Here is a 23,031-nt window from a genome sequence, read left to right as displayed (position 1 = left end):
AACCAGGCATAATCTAGTGTGGAGGCTTCCATGATCATTTTCATACATATGGGCCACTGGATACCAAAATTGCTTCTTTATGCATTTGTTCAGTAATCTGACATAGCTGAATATCATGCTATATCTGAGAATGCATTAAAATTTAACCATACAACTGTGTATTCACAAAACCCTCCCAAATCTAATGTACAGTACAGGAGTCTAATTCCAGCACTGCAGACCCAAAGCATACATATTTGCCTTTAAAAAAACTCTTTCTGCTGGTCTTTTCTTTGGATGCAGCAACAAATAATTTCAAAGTACAGCAGTGCTGCAGTATATACACAATAAACATAATTAATTGCAGTCCTGTTTCACAGGTGTCTATAAAATAGTATGCTCAGCAAAAAAAAAGAAAGCATACTGTTCATCATCAGAATGACACACCATGGTAATTATTTATGTTATTCGGGGAATATAGGTTCCAGTACAAGGTGCTCTCTGTTGCAGTAGCTACACTTCAGAAAGGTATAAAAAATGATAACATTTATATAAATGATCAGAAAATTGCAAGATTCTGACCCTGAAGTCCAGCAGTTACTTTTACCTTTAAATGCAAGAGAGGGGTAGAGCACATTTTTATTTCATATCTGCAAATATGCATATAAACATCTTAATATGTTTCTTGAAACATGCTACATTTTACTATTTTGACAAGCGCTATTTTGTGCTACTTTCCCTCTGTGTGACTACCTAGCTTTTTTTTTTTCTTGAGGAAACATGCAAGCTTGGCTTTATTTTGTAGGACTGCAGTTTTGCACAGCACTTTCTGACTCAGCACTTCGTGCCAAGTTGATATCTAAGTTCTACACTGCAAATCTACCACCAAAAACCTCTTAACACAACTAATCTGTCAACTTTTTCTGCCTAGGTACGTGCCCCAGAGAAATGGCCGGTTGTCTCCTGCCCTGTAAGGTTTTTCTTCTATCTGGAACACAGTACTCCACACAAAGTGCCATAACAGCATTGATCTGAGGCAGCATCAATTCTCCTCTCCAACTGAAAAGCCATCTGCTGCTGGCGACATACCAGAAAGTTCAGCTCCCAGTTAATGGGGATTACTGGGGAGCTAGGAGAACTGTGCTTTGAGTAGACCACACCTCTCAGATATTTTAACGCTTTAATCTTTCTTAATGGGCCTGAAACTGTGTTCAGCTTATTTACATTTAACACCATTTATTTTTCAAGACTTTTATTAATGATCTTGGCCCTCATGAAAAGGAAAATTTCAATATGCACGCACATTAAATGAAAGCGTCTTACAAAATTAAATCTCTTGCATTCCACACCTGGATTTTACTAACCTAGAGCTTTAATTTGAATCAAAAAGAAAGGTTTTGCCTGTGGATTTTAGGAAGATTCAGAGGCCATCACTTGCTTGAGCAGCACCTATAAAATTGTTGGGCAGCAGAGGGCTCCATAACACTCACTGATCTGCCAAACCGATTTCGGTTTCCCGATAGGGACACAAAGAAGGATCCATTCGGTGTGCTGTTTGAAGCTAAGGCTGCTTGAGCCCTAGAAGGAAAACTGCCTTGAATTTTAACAATTAATTTACGTATATAAAATTGCCAAACAATAAACGAAGTCTTTCCAACTGTGTACATACTAAGCATTCATGATTGTGTTCTTCATTAACCCAGATGTTTTCCAGATGATAGTAGGTATCTGCTGCTCACACTGTCATGTTTCTTCTGAGCCAGGTATTGATAGAGAGGAGAAAAAATTTGAAGCGTCACAGAGCACTGCAGCTCTACAGGGCTCTGGTATCCGCCACATGCAAACAAAGGTCTCAGAACTTTACCTGCACACCTATGTTTATCAGTGACTTTGTTTGTCTCTTAAGATTTTGTCATCAGCCATAAATGACCTACATTTTAACTATTGTGGAGCATTTTCTTACAAGGCCAAAGTCCATCTGAAATAAACAAAAGGCAAAAAGGTAATCTGTTCTGAACAAGATTTGTCAGTGAAATGGTCCAAATGGCTTTTTTTTTTTTTTCCATTATAAGCAGAACACCATTAAACTGTGTGAAATATGTAAGACTTTGGGAAGAAAACAGAGTAATCTGTAGCTTCATATAACTCTCTTGCATTTTTCAGGATGAAACAGTAATAAATAAATAAATAAAGGCACTTGGCTTCTCCAGGTTAGGAACTCCACTTAAGTGTGAAAGATGGAGCTCTAAGTCAATCACTTACAAACCAGCAGAGAAGCTGCCCGCTTAGCAATGAAGCTGTATTTTCCATTATCTAGTTGTGAACAGGGCCAAAACTTGAAGTTACATTCTTCTCTGGAATTTGAGAAGCAAGAGCTTAAGATTTCCTCTCCACTGAGTTAGAAGTATAGATTTGGACTGTGGATATTAGAAATATGAGATACAAGCAATGTAGAACAGCAGGTAATAAAGAAGGAAAATTAGCTCACCCCTTCCAATGACCTGTGACAGCTTGAGAAGAACCCACTCTCACCAAAGAGATGCTACTCCCTCAACTGCTAACCCTTAAATGAGGTTGAGGAGGGGTGGTTCCAGGCTCCACTTCTGGTCACTCAGTTACATTGCTTGCACCTGAGCTTCCTGGGTTAGTCATGCCTTCTCACCTGGTATTCAACTATTGATTCAGATCATGACCTGGCAATTCTACTGCAGAGGTTTATCTGAAAATACTCAGGCCAAGTAGGAAAGAGCAAGAAGCCTCTTCTTCTCACATACTGTTTTACTGAAACACAGTTCAGAGGTCTTGAACTCCAAACAAAACAATAGCTATTTATGTCTTCATAATACCCTGACACGGAAGCTATTAATTAAGTCGTGATCAAGCAAAAACATAACCCTTCTGAAACAGCAAACTCCATTCCCTCCCCCTAAACACACAAAAAAAATGACAGCAGAAAAAAATGTGTGCATGTAAAAAGGTGCAGTATATATTTATTTAGAATAAGTACTCAAAGACATCAAAAGCATACAGAGAAGTAAGATTCTTGTTCCAACTAATCTTTCCCAGTCAAGAAGTAATATAAGTTGAAGATCAAATTTACTGTTTGGCAATATAAACATTGAGAAAAGAGTATTTTTCACCAGGAGGTATTTTCTTGTGTTTTGATTATTGGCTCACCTTGTGCCACATGACATCATCAGTTATAACATGACTGAATAAAAAGTTGAAGACTGCAATTATTTGCACAAGTTAGATCGTACTATTTTTGTAATAAAAAAACAAACCAAGCTAACCCATACGTAGCACATGAAGCATCTTTAGATTAACTGTTTAGGTTTTCAACAGTCAAATGATTTTTTTTTTCCTTTTTCAGTGCCTGTATCCTAGTTTACATTTTTCCATTTTACTTTGAACAACAAAATTCAATCTATAATGTGAGATAACAGATTACAAAGTTGAAACCCTCCACTTTACTTTCTCTCAAGTAATTGCTCTCAAAGGTAGATGCTGAGATAACTGTTATGCAGGGATCCAAGAGTCTCGGTTTTATAGTAGTACTGTGAAACTTGTAAACAGTTCAAAAAGTGTTGAGGGTTGTTGAACCCAGCAAGAAGCCAAGCACCCACTCCCAACCCACTTGCTGTCAGGGTCAGCACGGGGGAAAAGAGAAAGCCTTGATGCCATGTAAACAAATTTTGGCAAGTGCCCAAATCCTGCTGTGCTATCAGTACTGTGTCAGCTACAAATCCAGAACACAGCACCATATAGGCTGCTGTGAAGAGAGCAACCTCTATCCCACTCAGACTTAGTACAGAAAGAAACCCCAATTCATCTATTGCATGAGATATTGCATCACAGCTCATTCTATGGGAGATCAAAATTAAAAGCAAGTCATCTATTGCAAAATACTTTCAGAGTATGAAATAGCATGCCAATTTTAACCTAACTCCCCTACAATCAATACTATTCTTAACATCTGCAGTAGTGGCTTTGGCCAGCGCATTTATAAAATAAGCAAGCAGTAAGGTTTTCCCCACACATACAAGTTTGAACATAAGTTTGTGGGAGCTGTTATTAAAATTGATATTTTCCTCCAACAGTTTGTATATCGTTATTTCCTGTTTACTCCCAGCAGGTTGTAAACGGAGTTGTACAGTAGAGATGCATAAATAGATTGATAAATAACTGAAGCTAACAAGGTGCTCAGAAAGGTAGCTTGATAATGTCACCGCTGCACATGAAAACTCATAATCAGTTTACAATGCTTGCTTATTCTAGTTCTAGGAAGAAAACATTCAACATATAGCATCAGAAGCTGCAGTTTCCATGTGCCTCTTCCACCCATAAGTAAATATCTTGACAGCAGGAGTAACAACAGCCTGTGGAAGTCGGCAGTCACGGTCTCTCTCCACAGAACCTGAGAGTTCCTTGACATTCATAGGATTGACTGTTCATTAAACCCCAAATATCTTAAACAATGCTACTTCCAGAGACAGTAGTTTTTATTCATCTACCATGAAACTCATTTCTGCTGAGTAACACGGACCTACTAAGAGCCTTCAGGAGTTGATAGTAAATGGCACTTCACTCTGCGGCACTTCCAAAGGCATTAAAGCAAAGACAGGCCCTTGTTAGCTCTTTGGGAAACTACTCCTCATCTCTGGAAAAGTAATACAGGAGAGCCAGTAGCAAGGTCTCCATAAACAAAACAAAGGCCAACAAAGACTAAGACTGCCCACACAAATAAATCTCAAGCATCAGTAACTATTCAGCAGTTCAGTTTTACAGAAAAAGGCCACTCCTGCACTGCAGCAAGGCTCTGCCCGAACAGGCCTTGTGCCAGCCCCATGGGGTCCATCCTGCAGGAAAATGACCTCACAGCAACTTCTTGCCATGCAGCGAGAGCTTCCTTGGAAAAAAAACAGGCTTACTTGTTTTTTACCTATAGTCACGTTGGAACACATACTAAGCAAAGTTGTCTCCTCAGGCCTTTACAAGTAGCATTGCTAAGGCACAAAAAAAAAAAAAAAAAAAAAAAAAGAGTGATCAAGGCCATGGTTTTCTATGTGCAATTTAAAGCAAGCCAAGGCTCTACATCCAAGCAAGCTGAAGCCATGTCAAGGCATGTAGGAGCACAGTGAATGCTGATAGCTACAGCAGTCAAACTGTAGAGAGAAATCTCTAATCTTCTTATCATAGAATGGTGTAGGTTTGGAAGGACATAAAACCCATTCAGTCCCACCCAGTGTCATGAGTAGGGCTGCCACCCTACAGTTGAGGCTGCCCAGGGCCCCATCCAACCTTGCCTTAAGTGCCTCCAGAGATGGGGCGCCCACTTTCTGGGCAGCCTGTGCCAGTGCCTCACCACCCTCTGAGTTTAAAAAGAAAAAAAAAAAAAGTCTTCCAATGTCTCTAATACACACAGGAGACCCAGATTTGGGGTCCTGGAACACTAACAAACTTAAAAATTAAACAAAAAAAAGAAAAGGGAAAGAACCCTCAACAATTTTGTTTGAGGTATTAGAAATTTTGTAGCATCTGCACAGCTCTATTGCTTGCCACAGGCCTTGATGCAGATGTGCTTAGAACAACCAGAATTGCTCAGCTTAACTCCCTGGAAAACAAACAGCAGCAGCATTCCCAGCTCCCCTTCCTCTCCCCTGCCTTTCCCCACAGCAGGTCAGGCTAGCAGCAAACACGGTTACCCTCTATTCCACAGTGCAAGCAAACTTACTTGTAAATATATCTAAAAAATTTTTTAAAACTGCAAAATAAATACAGTTGTTACTGTAACTTATGCAGCAAAATGTAATTATGCCTAACATTTGGCATGGCAAATGTAGTGTTAGTTAACTTATTTTTCTCCTTAGCATAGCAATTTTCAGAGGCCCATTTGAACGTTACAGGGACTTCCACAAAAGTTAACAGATAGGTTTATTTTCTGGGCTTTTTACTCCCAGTCATAACAAAATAATGATCATCTTGTTTGCTCTTCAGAAGAGACCCTTTTGGTGCAGTAGGTGCTCCTTTGTTACAAGCTGTTGCTGATTTTCCTTTAGAGAGAGGTTTCTTGGCTGCTGGGACCAAGTTTCCATTGGCTTGCAAGTCTCTGCTTGAAGGCTGACTTTTTGTGGAGGGCTGCACTGCTTTTTTGGTCACTGCCACTTTGGCTGAAGTTTGAGGAAGCCGCACAACAGAGAGCGGAGTGCGTTCAGGAGGTTTGGATGAGGAAGGCCCAACCTCAGGGGGCTTATTGACATTTTGGGTCTGTAGATGCTCTGTCGTTGGTGTCTTATTGACAGATGCTATGAGATTTTTGCTTGCAGATCCCGGCATAGGTGGTGACTTCAATGATTTACTAACCGCCAGGGAAGGTACAGAAGCTGAGTGCTTTAGGATTGAAGCAGTCTTCAGGTTCCTTGCCAGGTGAGAAGCTGTTTGTGGAGCTTTCTGAGGATGCTGAGACCCAGTTCCTGATCCCTGAGTAGTATTTTCAGAAGGAGATTTCACATAGAGCTGCTGGGAATGTGCAAACTTGGCAACAGCACGCAGATTGCTAGCAGGTGGCCGGGCTGGCCTCGGAGCAACAGAATTTACCTTGGTTTTAGTGACAGATACAGGTTTAGATTTCGAGGGGACACACTTCTGTTTCGAAGCCAATGCTTCACCTGTTGCAGGCAACTGAGACAACTGTCTCTTAGATGCTGAGAGCGCAGAATGCATCCCTGTTGCTGGGGAGCCTTGGGCTGGGGCAAATCTCACCTTTGGAGCATCAGGGGAACGAATACGTTCGCGTAATGTTTCAGAGTGAACAAGAGCTGCTCTTGATCTTGTAGATGAAGAACTCTTGCTTGCAGGCAGCGAAGGAACAGGAGCTGGCGAGTGGTGCGCAGGAGACGCCAGTTTCTTTGAGGTGCCCATCAATGGTTTGAAAGGAGACTGAGTATCTGCTAGTTTGGGTCTGGCTGACAACAACTTGGCAGCGGAGGATGTGTGCACTGGCACCTTTGTTGAAGTCAGGGCAGGAGACTGAGGATGTTTAGACAAAGGCTTCTTAGCTGTCGTCCCATGGACAGCTTTTAGGGCTGGAACAGGAGTAGGGGGGTTAGCTGGTTGCTTTTGAAACATATTGACAGCTGACATTGGGTTCATGACAGGAGGTTCCTGAATTCTGGCTGTTGAGTTGGAGATATTGTCACTGGTGACTCCCTTCTGAAATGCCAAGATTTTTTGCTCCAGGGTTGCAAACTGAAGCACTCGGCAGGGATCATACTTAAGCAGAAAGCCTTGGAGTGTGTCCCAGCCTCCACCAACACGGACCATCACGTGTTTGCCATGTAGCATCTGAGAATGTTGGAGGAGGGGTGGGAACAGAAGAACATTAGAAACCTTGTTTTATGCAGCACTGAGTCTTCACCTCATATTATGAAATATTTAAATTTATGTAGGATCTCCTTTCTTATGGAGAATCATTTTAAGAAAAAAAAATATGGAATAACTAAGAGATTTATACTTCCCAGATCTTTTATTAGTTTTTCCTGCAGACGAGTCATTATGTGTCAGGAAATAATGAAAGCGTATACGTAGAAAATATATTAACCATTCTGTCAGCATCCTTATTTAGTATACAATTTTAGACACCAGTTTTGATCAGTTTATGAATGCCCTCATTTTTTCAATCCCACAAATTCTTATTCCTGAAGAACTAGCTCAGCTAGCTGCAAATTATGTATAAACCCATATGTATGAATTTTGAACAAGCAGTGTTTTCAGGATATTATCTTGTATTACCCTTATTATAGTTAGTTATACTACAAATCACTACTGAAATTTTACAAACAAGAAAAGCATTAACTTTCTCAGTTTGGTGTGGTTCTAACCGTAAAATCAGTGGTTGTAAGATCTAGCTAGCCAGACCTGCTTTAAACAGGATTGAATCATGTGGTATCCCTAAATCATTCTGTAAACCTGAAATAATACCACAAAAATTAGGTATTTAAAAGTATTTCTCTCCCATTTTGAATGTAGATTTTAATATTGAGAAACTACTTACTCGTATGAATAATATTTTATCTCCCAGTCTATAACGTCCCTCAGATAAGTATTCAATGGAAAATCGATGGGAGCAGCTGCAAGGCGGATCTTCTGCTATGTGTTTAACCTAATTGTTTATATTGAAAGTATGTATTAGTACTTTGACAGAAGCATATGTTTAACCATTTATTGAGATTCCATTATCTCATTGCATTAAATATTTTCTCCCCTTAATTTAAGGAAACACGAAAATTTTATTCCCTCACAAGAAAAATCCTAGTTACATAAAGCTTCAAAACAAAGAACAAAGGACTGAACAAAACTGTACATGCAGTCAAATATTTTGGAGTCGTCTAAACCCAATTTTCACAATTTCTTCAATTTTAACATATTTTTATTTTCTTTTTAAAGATTTGTCTATCTATCTATCTACTATATAGTAGTATCAAACTCCAGACAGAATGCAAGAAATTGAAATGCAAGTACCTGGATCTCTTTTGTGACAAAATTGACACTCAACAGAACCAGTTCCATTGCTACACCTTACCCAGGGGCACTTCAGCATTATCCCTCACTTTTTAGAAGGCTTTTAAGTTAACATTTTATGTGACACCCAAGAAGGAAAACACTGAACAAAAGAGAAAAATAGCTCCCAAATAAGTCAAGTTAGAGAGGACGTGTCTGTTAAAGCCACTTAGAAGCTTCAAAGAAATTAGAAGGTCAAAACTATTGGTAAGCAGCAAAACTAGTGAGTTATCAGAGTGTGGAGATCTGGTGGTTAGCATTCTCAAAGAAGCAAAAGCTTGTAAAAACATTACAACACAAAGGACTGTTTAAATAAGTTAAATTTCAAATCTCATTATGCATTCATAGTTGTTCATCATTTCTGTCAGGCCTATTCACAAGTTGTACAAGTCATTTCTTTTCCTGCATACATTAATTTCCAATTGGTACAGCTATGCAGGTTTTTTTTTCTTTCCCCCAAAGCATTTCATCAAAACTTGCTTCAACATTTTATGAAGTTCACATTGGCCATAGCATATTGATGCACAACACTTCAATGAGAGGCAGCTCAAAGCAGCAGCGAAAGAAGGGGCAAATCAAGGTAAGTTACATGCATTGAAGCATTAATATATACAGTAGTATTTTTATAACATCAAAACAAATTTATTGTTCAAAGATGTGCATCCACTTCCGTTTTCTTTTTAAGAAGACTCACAGATATTAGATGAAAATTGGCATGTCATATCACACAAGCACTAAGCTAAGAGTTTAAGTTAAAGACCACTTCACAATAAATAAGTACTCACTGCCTCGTGTAGATCCCCATGATGACAACATGACTTTGCTGTGTCAACAGGTGATGCTGGACCAGAGGTCCTTAGCAGCGTTTCTTCTAGCTCAATTTCCTTCTCCAGTTTTACAAGCACAGGAGGTTCAACTCCATATCTCAACACAATCACATAAGTAGAAATTTTAATTGATAATTTGATAAAGAAAACAAAGAAGTGATTATAACAAGCAAGCAAAATTGTGAGTAGTTAGACTAGGAGTGAACAGCACTACAGCAGTCATAGGAATAACTGTCTTGATAATCCAAAGAGAAGGAGGAGCTCCAAGTTTCTGGAAGAAGTCCTCACAAAGGTGGTCCTAGAGCTCCCAGGGAAGGCAATAACAATACTGCTAAACCTGAAAAACTTAATGTATCTGAGTTGGTCAGGAACTACCTTAAAGCTTCCTGCTCTGTGCTGGAAACAAATCAGAAGTCAATTTAGAGAACAGTAAAGAGTTGCTTCCTATTTAAAGCTTTCTTAAAACTTCCAAGAAACTTAAAACATTAAAGACCTTCAGGACTATTCACCGAATTCTTCCAAGATGTACACATATCTATAAGCTGAAGGTAACATTTAAACATATGGTCATAAAAAACAGTGTAGATTAGCACTTCCCCATGAAAATAAAGTGATAAATATTTGGAAAAAATACTGATACAGTGGTCCCAAAGGTGCTACTCATTACTTTCTGCACATAATTAATATCTACTGCTTTGCATTTAATGGCCATAGACCATCATAGCTTTTGATTAATAGAGTACATTCTTCAGTTTCTACTTAAAGTCATGAATGGATCAAATACCTGGATACAATGCGTCCAATTTCCAACAAACAAAGATACACTTGTCTTGGATCCTTGTGCAAAACTAAAAAGGAATGAAGAATAAAAGGGAATTGTAACCCATTTTTATTGTGGGAAGGCCTCTGCAATTGGATAAAGAGAATAAGGAGCAGATGACTGCCATTCAGCCATCATTCTGCTCAGAGGCAAGAAAGAGGGTGGAAACCTCCGACGGTAAGAAAGGGGTGAGGATGATATTGATCAAACACTTAAACTCAAATAGCAGGTATTGGAAGTGATCACACTGAAGCAGAAACATTAGCTCAGATAAGTTATTAGCACTTTTGTGCTAGGCTTTGCTTCTCCACAACTCTGCCTACATTCACTGCACAGTACACCCCTTATTTCAGAACAGCTCTAACAGCTGTATGCACTTGATCACGTAGGCACATGAAATCATGAGCTCCTGAATCTTGAATCATGAATACAGACGAATCCTGAAGCTGAAGAATGAGAGGGAAAGATGAAGTGATAGCCAAATTGTATGCAGATGACTCTGGCAGCTGCCCTGGGTTTTCCTGACAACTTTGAAATGAGAGCACTGAATTATTTTTAATGCCACTCTAAAGAATGGAAGAGCACAAGAAAACAAGGTCTATTTTGGTTTTGCTTCTTGCAGCGCCTAGGGAAAAATAAAGGGACAGAGAATAGTTTAAAACATCACACAAGTAATTACCTCCTCCTCAGCCCCCATTTAAACCTCAAAGTTGAGACTGTCAACAATTTCTAAGAAGCCCACAAACAGCTGTATGAACACAAATGAGCCTCATGCTTTCTTAGCCATTGAGGAATGCTGCCCAATAACTCAGAAACCAAAGGCTAGAAAAAACGTCATTGAGCTTGCTTCACTCTACACACATGCCATTGTTCTTCACGCACCATTAAGCATAAGAAATGGGAAAAACTGTAGATAGAATTTTATATGGTGTATACCATTTAGATAAACTTCCTTCATGCTGCGCAGTACCAATATTAAACAGAACATGAAAATTCACTCTGAAGAGAAACTTAATAAGCCAGCTCCATATTTACAGATTAAACCTAATATCTTTCCAACGTTCAGCTTGGTAAGTAAAATGATTTCACTTTAAACAAGATTAAAACATTTACTAATGTATAAGCCGAGCATGAAGTCAAATGTTCTTGCTTACATAGAATGGCTTGTGTTGGAAAGATCATCTGATTTCACAAAGTTATTTAATCTACTCCAACTTGTAATTCTACTTATTAAAGGATCTGATTATGATGGCTAATTCAACAGAAAGTTGACCCAGCCGTAATCCAAAAGGTACTAGAGATTTTTTCTTCATCTTTTTTTTTTTTTCATAAGTGGTTTTGTCAGCTGTGAGAGAAAAGGTATAATTTGCCTGATCCAGAAGAGAAAAATTCAAATACACCCCTAGCAGAAACCAAAACTTGATGTTAAATGGCACCTCATAATGGCTACTTACTCTGATAACTCAGGAACAATTAAATTAATTTTCTCCATGGCCACCCACATTTATCAGGAGATGTTGCTACAAGTTTGACATGAAAAGGACAATTGCCAGGTTGTCTTTCCCCTATTTCATTCATAAAGAACAGCTTGAAAGTTTGATGGAGAACATCAATGGAAAGAATATGTCATCAAGGAGACTTCATGTCGGCTCATTTCAACTGCCAAATAGGCTTACAGACGATATTTATGCCACACAGCAAGCTTGTGTCATGAGTTACAATCAGACTTCAAAACACTTGACGATGAGCAAAAGCCACAGCATTATGAAATCCTGTCTACTTATCTCAGGGAGGCTAAACTGGTTTTAGTTACCCAGCCAGTTAAAGGAACTTAGATGTTTTAGCAGTGTAATTCCTACAAGTTAAAATTAAAAAATACTAGAACTAATTTCTTATATCTCAATTCTCCCGCTCATCTGTATTTTGTGGGTCTGAAAAGAAGATATGGTCCCTAGTTAAATCAGAATGAGACAGATGCAAATAAGGATGTTTTCTCAACTGCTTTGAAAGATGTGTGACGCAGTAGGGAAGGCATAGGTAGTCCAACTAGCAAGGAGAGTTTAAAAGAAAAGCAGCTAGTCAAACCAGCACCTCCCATTTAAATAGCATTAAAAGGCACAAAGACTTCAAGAAAATCTAGTAAGTTTTGTGACATATTCATATGATTATTGAAAAAAAGGATCTTTGCATTTTTGCTGTTCTGCTTCAGAGGAAGATTTCTCTTTTTTTTTTTTAAAAAAAAAAGTATTTGGCTTGCCAAAGAGAAGTTTATAATAATTATTTTCTAAAGACATAATAAGTGGTAGAAGAGCATTACATTATTTCCATACAATGGAAGCAGTTTCTCTTAATTAGCAGTAAAAAAAAAAAAAAAGTATTCCTTCTGGAATTATCTGTCTAGTAGTTGCTTATTACAAGGGATGGGCTGTGCACTGTGGCAGGCATAAAAATAAATATTGCCAACTGTGTGTATAACTATCCTGTTAAGACAGGAGAATACACATGGTTTATAGTTACACCAAGTAAGACTTGAACTAAACGTTAATTACCAACAGACTGTTGTCATTTCAGCCCCAACGCTCTGATGCAGTTACCAGACTTAGTAGTCGTAAGTGCATTATTCTGAATGCTTTCTCCAATAAGAATTATCTCTAATACCAAATAAAGGATCTTATCGTGAGTTGACTCCACGGTCCTGTGGTCTTCCAGCATACAAAAAGAATGAGGAGTGGAGAAGGGAAGGGACACCACAACTTCTCTGTTTCTTGGCAGAGCTTTTTACAGAAGAAAAACACGTGAGTTCACTGCACAGCTATCACTACCCTTCTTCCTCTCACGTGGCAACTTATAGAAGCCTGGAAAAGCATCCTTCACTTTAGAGAAGTTACTGAAATGATATTTCAGTGCTTTCACACAAAACCCTGCCCTATAAATAAATGTTTGCACAAGACAGACGCAGTCATGACAAAAGCTTTGTAGGACTACATGCAATAGTTCTCCCTGGTGAGGTAGTTATCCCCATGCAAACCATGAAAAGTCTTACAAAAAGGTAAATTTACCTAAACCTTCAGATTCAAAGAGGTAAGTCTCATCAACTCCAATGGCCCTACACCAGTTAAGAAAGTTGGCTGTGTTATCTCTGGCAAAAAAAGATCCCGATGGAGCATCCTTCTTACATGGAACTTTTCTCATTGGAAAATTCTGGCAAGAGAAGAAAACAAAGTACACTGTGCACATACATTGACAACAGATTTCAAAGCATGTTTTCAGAAAAAAAAAAAAAGCTAAATTTGGAGTACAGAAGCAGTGGTTGGTATTATTGGTTCAAGAAAAACAACATGCATTCTATTAAAAAAAGCTACTCTAAAGTAGATGATATTCAGTCTTATCCGCGTTAATAGTCACAGAATTAACAATACTTAACTCCGTATCCTCTCCCAAAAAGTTTTCTATACAGTTACTTCCCCATTTCCCCTCTGCTGGGTTATATCTGTTGATTTCACATGTCTAGATAATGATTCCTTCCTCCCAAGTTCTGTTCATAGCCACAGAATTAGCACAAACAGAAAACTCCAAATCAACTAAACTTAAACTCATTGCAACATTTTAGAGCTCAGTTTAGAAAACAGAGGAAATAATATGGGAACAAGGGACAATATAATTTTAAGATAGTAGTCTTAAAACAAATACTAATTTGCTTTAAAGTTAAACAAAAAGGTTTGGACAAAAATACAGAAGTTAGGCATCTTGCCTTCCTTACTAAAGTGTTTATCTATGTATTAAAAAATTAAATATAACTCACCCTTAAATTATTTGAGCTACATGATTTTTTAATTGTGTTTTGAAGAACACCAATCAATTGGCAGAGTAGTACTCCATTATCAAGTTCTTCCAGCAGTTGCTCTGCTGTGACTTCTATTCCTAAAAAAAAAAAAAAAGGCCAATACTGGAGTTACTCCACAGAAGACAAAGAAATTTCATGTGAACTCATAGGCAACTCCAAGACTGTTCCAGTGCTAAAGACTTCAGTTAAACTAGAGCCCACAAAGGAAGAGAAGCCTGGTGACCAATACTCAGCACTGTTGTTACTTAGGCTCATCTAACAGAGGCGGACTAACTTTAATAGTTCTTCCCGTCTATTGGCTAGACCAATAAAAGAAGTTGATGCTGAAATAATAAAATAATGAAAGCTTTTAGAAAGAAATTTCCAAAATATTCACTCTAAATACTTGATTATCCAGCCCAACTATATGCCACTGATATCTCCACATAATAAAAGAAAAAGGGATTTTATATTAGTAGAAATATAAATAAAGTAAAATCAAATATTCACTTAATTAGACTAACGAGACTCAGAACTATAAATTAGAAGGATTAATCTAATGAGGTTCAATGCAGCAAAGTGCAAGGTTTTGTACTTGGGCCAGAGGAATCCCAGGCATCTATCTATACAGACTGGAAGGAGCGGTCCTTGGGAGCAGCCCTGCAGAAAAGGAGCTGGGGGTCTTGATGGATGAAAAGCTTAACATGAGCCAGCAGTGTGCTCTTAAAGCTCGGAAAGCAAATGGTATCCTGAAGAGGGGTGGCCAACAGGGACAGGGAGGTGATTTTCCCCCTCTACCCTACTCTTGTGAACCCCATCTGGAGTACTGTGCCCAGATCTGGAGCCCCCAGTACAAGAAGGACAGAGAGCTGTTGGAGAGGGTCCAGTGGAGAGCCACAAAGATGATGGGGGGACTGGAGCACCTCCCCTACAAAGACAGGCTGAGGAAGCTGGGCTTGTTCAGCCTGGAGAAAAGAAGGCTGTGGGGTGACCTCATTGCAGCTTTTTGGTACCTAAAGGGAGCCTACAAACAGGAGGGGAACCAACTCTTTAAAAGGGTAGATAACAGCAGGACAGGGGAAAATGGTTTTAAGTTGAAGGAGGGAAGATTTAGGTTGGATGTCAGGGGGAAGTTCTTTACTGTGAGAGTGGTGAGGTGCTGGAACAGGCTGCCCAGAGAGGTTGTGGATGCCCTGTCCCTGGAGGTGTTCAAGGCCAGATTGGATGGGGCCCTGGGCAGCCTGGTCTAGTATTAAACGGGGAGGTTGGTGGCCCTGCCTGTGGCAGGGGGGTTGGAGCTTCATGATCCTTGAGGTCCCTTCCAACCCTGGTCATTCTGTGATTCTGTGATCACTTTACTTCTAACAGTTGGAAGCTAATAAGATCTGAAACCAGAACATGCATTTTTAATGCAATACTCCTAATCACTCAGGCTCAAATGCTATTAATATTATGGATATTAAGTGTCAGCATTGAGTTGGATATTTGAATGCGCTTTGAAATTTATTAGACAATGATATATTTTTAACCTCACCCAGCAAGCCAGACAGCCAGATTGACAGGTCTTCTTGCATAGGCACCAAAGTTGCTTCATGCCGCACAGATATCCACTGGTCATACAGGCACACATCTGCCAGACCTGGGCCGTGTCTGGGAGTCAGAGGACTTCGGGGACTTAAAGGAAGGTCATCTCCAAACCACACCTGCAGGAGATTTCAGTATGCGCAAGACAGTGAGCTGTAATATTTGCAGACAAGAGGACGGAATCTCACGGTTCTGAATAATACATCTTTAGCATAATTCAAAGAGTAAGTTTTAATTTCCCTTCAGACACACCAAACCAACACAGCAGTAATCAAGAATAGTACAGTTCTCATTAGTAACTCCTGCATCAAAAGCACTACCATGTTCATTCTCTCGTTTCTGGTTACCCTATCGTAATAATCTATAAGCAGATCTTCTTTAGTAAGCAAACAAAATAAACATTACTCATTTATGCTGTCTTCCTCCTCACCACATATTAATACAACCTGTAGTTTATCATATAACTTATTACAGACTACTGACTTCTGTGATCAATCATTTCAGATGCATTGAGAGTTTAAATCATTAAAGTGATGATACTGAAAGAAGAAACGTGAGCATAGACAGCTCTTGAACATGAATCCTTAGCATTTCTCTTAAGGATCCCATGTTCTCAGACTGATGGATACCTTCACACTTGAAGAGAAGGATCACGCTGAAATGGCATGGATAGAATTCCCAAAGAAAGAGTCCTTCCAATATTCCTAGCTACTTTCTTCAGCTCAGGAGGAATGTGTGCCTAAAATATAGACTTCTATTTTTGGAGCAATTTACTAATATGCAGGTTTTTTGTTGTTGTTTTTGTTTTTTAATCAATAAAGTTTCAAATATTCTCATCCTTTAACTTGGAAAACTTCTCAGGAAACAGCACTTAGAAACTGAAAGTATTGCCTAGCTGATTACAACATTGGGTTACCTATCTCACCACAGTTCTCCACTTGTTGAAAGGGAAAATTCCTATTTATTTATTTGTTTAAAAGGCTAGAGATTATTCTGGGGATTTTATCATTTCATCTGCTTCAGGGTAGATGTTTACATAAAAACATATAATATAGAATTCAAACATTACAAAAGGCATTTACCTGAACTGCATTCTGCATGGTCACCAGCATTTACATCAGTTTCTCCCTCTGGGGAAAGAGAAGTTTAAATACAGTCAATCCTGCTTTCTAAAAGATCCCAATAAAAACCCACCAGGCAAAACACGAGCAAGTCTAAAACAGATGCAAGAAAGGAATAATTATTTTAGCATTTAAGGTGTTAATTCAGTATTCAGGCTCCTTAGGCACTCTGTCTCTAAATAAAGTAGTAGTTATTACAGCTTAAAGTAGCAACTAACTTCAAGTGCATAAATAATGCTTAAAGGGTTGCACTGGTTTAAGGCATTTGCTTTTCCAAAGAGAAATACTAATACTCAATCAGTTCTCAGACTTGGCATGGCTGGCACTTACTCTTCCTTTCCAACCTACTACAAGCATATCTTGTACATGCACAGAGATGCACATACACATCCTGAGCTTACATAAAATACTTAAAAGATTAAGAACAATCCTGATGAAATCACTTCAAAGAATGAGATTTATTCTATATGGATTTTGACATGGATTTCCAGGCAGCTACCATAAACGTAAGTTTTTGATGCAACGCTGCAACCTATGAGGACAATGCCCTTGCAGAACAATCCTTAAGGAAAGTTTTAGATGCAATCAGGTCAACACTTCCCCGTTCCTTTTCCAGCAGTGTTTTCAACAACAGGAAAAAACAGTACAAACTCTTCACCAGACTGGGGATCATGAAGTCTCTCCTTACAGACTCGAGGTTTAGAAATGTACAGCATTAGCTATACGGGCACTTACTAGAAGGAATTTCCTCAGCATAGTTCTCCACAATGGTAGCGGAGTGCATTACTGCCTACACACACACATATCTGTGCATGTCTTGAAGCCAGTTAAAAACAATTTTCTTGGTGTATTAGTTAAGATCAGGCTGGAAATTAGACTGCAGACTGATGACATCAATAGTTGAAACACACATTTTCCTTTGAAACTTAATAACTCCTCACTCCTGTTCCAGATGCAACCTCGCCTTCCTAAGACAAAAGGTCCATCTCAGAGGATCTAATACTTCCACATACTTGAGCCTCACGCATTACATAGGACCACACATGTCAGAAATTTCAGACAACTTACCTCTATCATAAGAAATGGAGCAAGCACTTTGTTTCCAGACTGAAGCCACTTCCTTCTAGCAGAACAGCCAGCACTACTTCAACTTTACCAAAGATGCTTTAAGTGGTATCTTTTCCCATTCCTACTTTTATTTCCTAAAAGAAAAAAAAAAACAACAACAAAGAGCCATCCTCACCACAATGCCATTTTTCCTTTGATGAATGAACAAGGGAAGGGGAGAGTATATACCAAACATTACTAATGAGCATGTTATGCTTCCCACAGCTCTGTCCAGGGGAATACATTTTCCTTTAGCATAAGGAAGCTATTGTCCCAAGAGAGTCGCAGTAAGAGGCTTCATTGATCAAAAAGAAATAAATAAAACAACAGCAGAACAGCCAGCAGAGAAGCTGGTCTCATTAAAATAAGGAGCTCCACGTTGGCCAACAGTCTGGCATGCTAACTGCCATGGGAGGAACAAAAGGCAGCCTAATTCACAGGGTGTGCTCGAAGCAAGAACAAAGCAAAATATTCACACGACAGTTATCACAAGAATGTTCAGCATCTGCAGTTTTGCAGAAATGCCCAACAAAAACTAGTCATAAATATGGAGATTGAGGAGAAGAGTTGTAGCACTTGAACTTCAAGGGCCTGCAGTTCTAAAACAAGTTATTTTGTAAGCCTATATGCATCAGGGCCCTCTAGAAAAAGAAATGGGTTCACTTAGCATTGGGGTACCTGAATGGCATTTAACAGAAAAATTTCATCAGAACAGACTATCCTGAGTAGATTTTGAGCTGACAGACAGTTAACTTAAGAGTTTGTCATTCTCAGATCCCACATCTGTCTGTTTTCAGACTGCAAGGAATGCAGATGAACACAGCCTCATTGCTGGCAATGAGAGGGATGGTGAGGAAAACACTGCAGTAACAGGTGGTCATAACAAAATTGGATTTCTCCTAAAACCAGTGGTTTTTTCTGCATCAAGAATTTGTATGTAATGAATGAAACAAGTATTTGACATTGAATTCAGGCAGCTCCAGCTAGAACCATATCAGTTTCTTCAACTCATCTTCATTCAACAAGCAGTTAGTGCCCAGGGCTCACAGGTGTGAAAGAAAAGGCTCCAGAATGAATATATAATATGTCATTTGGCCACATCTGGCTGTCATTTCCATTTCCAGGCCAGCTGGTATCTTAAAGGTGCCTAGAAAGGCTGTCTACTTGCTTCCCTCCTTTAAACAGGGGAAGCAGTAGAAACTGGAAAGTGCTTCCCAATCAGGGAATAAAGCCCAGTGCTTGGCAGATGTAGAGACTCCTGACCACAAGCACCACTCCCAGGAAACACATCCCATCTAATCTCCTCTGGCCCTTCTGCTGCCCACTGGCTCCATGGGATGGGCGGAGAGGAGAAACACTGCTTAACAGCACCTGATGGCAAGATCGATACAGCAGTGCTGGTCTGCATCAAGACAGGTGGGCAACCTCAAATTATACACTGGGGAAGGCAACAGCTGCCTTCAGCTGGCTGACTGCTGAGCCTCCAGCAAAGGACTGGAGCTTTAATAAAGAGAGGTGGAAAATAAGGTACCAAACACAGCATAGCGACAGGCATTTCTCAGGACAAGGGGTGCAGATGCAGTCTGACAGCCACACAAAACCATTCTGACTGCTTTGTTCCCCAGTGCTCTGTCCACCACTTTTCCCCCAATCTGAGGAAGCACCAAAGCCCTTCAGCACCAGTACTGTAGGGTGCTAAGCACATGCTCTTAGATGCTGCCCAAGATATCCCACTCAGTATCAGTTGTATCAGGTTGAATACGTGGGCCCCAACCAGCAAGACATGCTACCCTAATTACAAGCCATTCTGTAGCACAAGATGAACCACATCCAAATCTCATTTCATTAGATGGCTCCGTTTACAAGGAAACAAAAAAGTCCACAGCTCTGCAGCTATTTAATACGCAGATGAAGCAGCCGTTCATGTATCATATGGAACTTAAAGGGATTCACAGGCTCATTAAAAACCCTTGGGAAGAAACACTTTCACATCCTCATCCTTTGCTTAAGAAATATCACACTTCATCTTCAGCTCCATCAGCACCCAAAGGCCAGTATAGCAGACTAGCCCAGAGCAGCTGAAATCCACAGGTGAGTCTGACAGCACCTATCGAAACCCACATTTTTAAACACTGTCAAATGAAAGAAGCTGTCAGATCAGGACCTGTTGAAACCTACCAGAAGACATCCAAGATTTTTTCACGCATAGACCCTAACACGCAGAAGAGAGGTTAGCACAACATGGCACATCCTCAGAGCGCTACTCCCTGTCACTACGGCAATTACAGAGCCCTTTCGCTCACGGCTGAGTCAGCAGGAGTTCTGCCTCCCTGGGAAGGCCTCAGAGGCATGAAAGGGAAGGAATCAGACGACTCGGCACGGCAAGGCTGTGGGGTGGCATCACAGTGTGCTGGCGGCTCTCCTCGGGGCTGCCTTTCCACATCCTCCAGCGAGGGCAGACACTGCCCCGGGGCACCCGGCAGGGCTGGAGCCCACCTGAGCTTCAGGGCAAGCACTTCATCCCGGAGGCTGCCACAGCTCCTTCCCCACAGGAGCATCCCGTTTGAGAGCCTCTGGTTCTCCCATGCCAACGTTTGCACTGAGCCATCCTGCTTCACCAGAACCAGCTTTATTTTCTCACTTTCCCACCTCAGTTTTCTTCCAGTGAAGTAACGCAGCGGGAAGCACTGCTCAATGCCCTCTGGCCAGCAGGAGGAACGTGCTGGGAGTTGATATAAAATCTCATCTCGTTATGAAAGACCCACCTGCCACACTTATCACTACCACGCACAAGCCAGCCATGCCCTGAGTCCCCTCGTCTCTGTCTGATACTTACGTCAAAGATGTCACACAGCATCCCTGGAGCACCGCCAGCCTTTCGGCAGAGAAAGGAACCGACGCTTCCCAGTTCGCTAAGCGACCCTGATGGGCACTGTAGCCCAAATCACGGTGCACGCTTCCTACATTACCAGCACCGCACCCCCAAACGCGAGAACTGATTCACGGAGTTCCGTGCGAACGCTTCCCTCTCCCTTCCCAGGCGGCCTCGCGGCACTTCCCTTGTACGAGAGTTACCGAGTTCCAAACCGCCGTCCCGCTCCAAGCGCCCACCACTCCGCACCGCCGCCACGCAGCACAGCACCCCCGCCCCGCGCCGGCCGCTCTGTTCGAAAGAGCCAATCAGCCTTCGCGGGGCGGGGCCGCACCTGGCTCCGCGCCACCGACAGCCGCGCCCCACAGCACCCTCTGTGAGAGCGCGATGTGCGGGGCCGCGGCCGCCGTCCTGCTGCAGGCTCTTGGACGTTACCGCTCTAGAGCAAAATAACGTGATTTTTACTTTGAAATAGTAAGAACACAGATTAAGTTACACGTCTGTGTCATGAAAAGGGCTTTGTGTGCGTGTGCGTCCCTCTGCCCGTGGTGGTTTTTCATCTTGTGAAGAAATTGGAGCTTGCATATCTCACGTGGCAAGCACATTTCAGTTACACACCGTGGCAATAATCATTTCTGCTGGTTTATTGTGGTAAATATTTGGAATATATTCTTTAATGGAGGCCAAGCACAAAAACACAGCAATGAAAAATGTGAATGGAAGCCCGCATCGCCCCATTTTGCAAGAGGAACTCTGCAAAGAGAGCAATTGCAGGAGGGATTGGTGGGGTTCCTGTGAGGAGCCGCTGAATTCTTTCTGATCAGAGAATATAAATACAGAGAAAATTATAACTCACGTGTGGAAATCTGACAGCTATACAGTATTCTGTGTATAACGCCCAAAACGGCTTTTGTGAGCTCCATGGCAAGTTTCTATAAAAATGCAGTAAAGAAAAATTAATGCACTGTGGTATATTGCTTTTCCTATGAAAATAAATGCTGCGTGGTCCTTTAAAAAGATGTTTGTCCTGAAATAAAAACAACCGGCATCCATCACTGCACATCCCAGATCTCGCAGAGGAGAGGAGTGAATTTGTGGTCGTTCACTCTCCAGGACATCAGCATCTCTGCGTGGTGGTGGTTAAACGTCCGTAACTCGGTGAGGCGGCCCAGGAGGCACGCAAAGTGCTGCGGGTTGTCCGGGTGGTGCAGCTTGCAGAACTTCTGCAGGATATCCAGCAGTGGCTCCTGAAGTCTTTCCACCGACTCTCTGTCCTTTATGTATTGTCGGTCTGGTTTCGGTTTCAAAAGGAAAAGAAGTAATTAGCAAACGTATGTGTTGATACAATCTAAGGATTTACTCTGATAAACAAATATCAATATATTTCATTGGGCATTGATGTTCACACCTAACAAGAACATTTTTTTTTTTCAAGTGAAAAGGGAATAAAAATGCCTCAGCATGATATTTTTTGGTTCAGCGTTTTCATAGGAACAAGTTCTTCTCCAAAAGAGTGGTTGGGCACGGGCACAGGCTGCCCAGGGAGATGGGGGAGTCACCATCCCTGGAAGTGTTCAAGAACTTTGTGGATGTGGCGCTAAGCGTAATGGTCAGTGGGCATGGTGGGGATGGGCTGATGGTTGGACTGGATGAACTTAGAGGCCTTTTCCAACATTAATTATTCATTGATTCTAGTAATTTTTTAGTGTAAAAACATTCCTAATCAGCGCTAACTCAAAGAGCAATGGAATTGCTTCAGTTTCACCATCTTGCATGAAACCTTACTTGGAAGCCTTGGTGATCCAAGTAAGTTTCACGTGAGATGGCAAAGGTGAAGCAATTCCATTGCTCTTTGAGTCTTTTGTGTTGAGGCATTGGGGTTCTCTTTTCCCTTCCTGCAGGAGTCAGTTTGTTTAAGGCACTGTATAACTTCTCCATAATTTGTAGATTACTTCTGTCTTGTCAAGGAATTGTTTTTTACAGCAAAGCCTGGCACTACTGTGGAAGATCAGTTTTCAGCTCTCTACAGCCTAAAGGACAACTCCCTGCTGTCCTTTTGCTCTCTCCCACTGCTGTTTGTACAATAGAGGCCAGAGCCCTTCATTGTCATTCTCAGTTCTAATACATGGGATTTCCCAACTGCCATTTAAAACATGTGCCATTCCACAATGGACTTGCAATGCACATGTAACACACCTGGGATATTCTAAGGGAGTAAGCCCATTGCTCTGAGCACTGATAAGCTACCAACAATTATTTTAAGCAAGGTATTTAAGCACTTTTTTTCTCATACACAAAGACAGATTGTGCAATTGGAGTTTGGATTGCATAGAATCATG

The 23,031-nt window shown here is 40.7% G+C and overlaps 2 protein-coding genes across 9 annotated transcripts in view; both read right to left on the bottom strand.

The window, feature by feature from the left end:
• Nucleotides 1–2,943: 2,943 nt before the first annotated feature.
• On the bottom strand, nt 2,944–21,010 carry GAS2L3 (growth arrest specific 2 like 3). 3 transcript variants are annotated; one of them, XM_085223903.1, is made up of 10 exons: nt 20,896–21,010; nt 17,782–17,915; nt 16,675–16,722; nt 15,543–15,711; nt 13,988–14,106; nt 13,245–13,386; nt 10,150–10,213; nt 9,324–9,462; nt 8,033–8,140; nt 2,944–7,323 (listed from the first exon to the last, which is right to left on the bottom strand). In XM_085223903.1, the coding sequence occupies exons 3-10, from the start codon at nt 16,702–16,704 to the stop codon at nt 5,914–5,916; spliced, it is 2,181 nt and encodes a 726-aa protein (XP_085080029.1). In that variant the 5' UTR covers nt 16,705–16,722; nt 17,782–17,915; nt 20,896–21,010; the 3' UTR covers nt 2,944–5,913. The 3 variants fall into 3 exon arrangements, with proteins under 3 accessions (XP_085080029.1, XP_010707798.1, XP_010707796.1); XM_010709496.4 differs by having other exon boundaries at nt 20,657–20,986; XM_010709494.4 differs by having other exon boundaries at nt 17,782–20,986.
• Nucleotides 21,011–21,320: 310 nt separating this feature from the next.
• Nucleotides 21,321–23,031, bottom strand: part of NR1H4 (nuclear receptor subfamily 1 group H member 4) — a 40,799-nt gene continuing 39,088 nt past the window's right edge. For all 6 annotated transcript variants that reach the window (XM_010709449.4, XM_003202169.5, XM_010709462.4 and 3 more), the window contains one exon: nt 21,321–21,983. In XM_010709449.4, coding sequence (XP_010707751.2) covers nt 21,745–21,983 — 239 coding nt within the window. In that variant the 3' untranslated portion in view covers nt 21,321–21,744. The remainder of the gene's footprint in view (nt 21,984–23,031) is intronic.

Source organism: Meleagris gallopavo, chromosome 1 (assembly GCF_905368555.1).
Source record: "Meleagris gallopavo chromosome 1, MGAL_WU_HG_1.1, whole genome shotgun sequence".
Taxonomy (NCBI): domain Eukaryota; kingdom Metazoa; phylum Chordata; class Aves; order Galliformes; family Phasianidae; genus Meleagris; species Meleagris gallopavo.
This window is presented reverse-complemented; position numbering and strand designations above follow the sequence as displayed.

What these genes read in the sequence shown, in the direction of transcription:
- GAS2L3 (XM_085223903.1), bottom strand. Translation starts at nt 16,704, where the DNA reads ATGCTGGTGACCATGCAGAATGCAGTTCAG. An exon ending in CCATGCAGAATGCAGTTCAG is followed by an intron (nt 15,712 to 16,674) that starts GTAAATGCCTTT and finishes AATCTCCTGCAG; the next exon opens with GTGTGGTTTGGAGATGACCT. An exon ending in GTAGCTCAAATAATTTAAGG is followed by an intron (nt 13,387 to 13,987) that starts GTGAGTTATATT and finishes TTCTCTTGCCAG; the next exon opens with AATTTTCCAATGAGAAAAGT.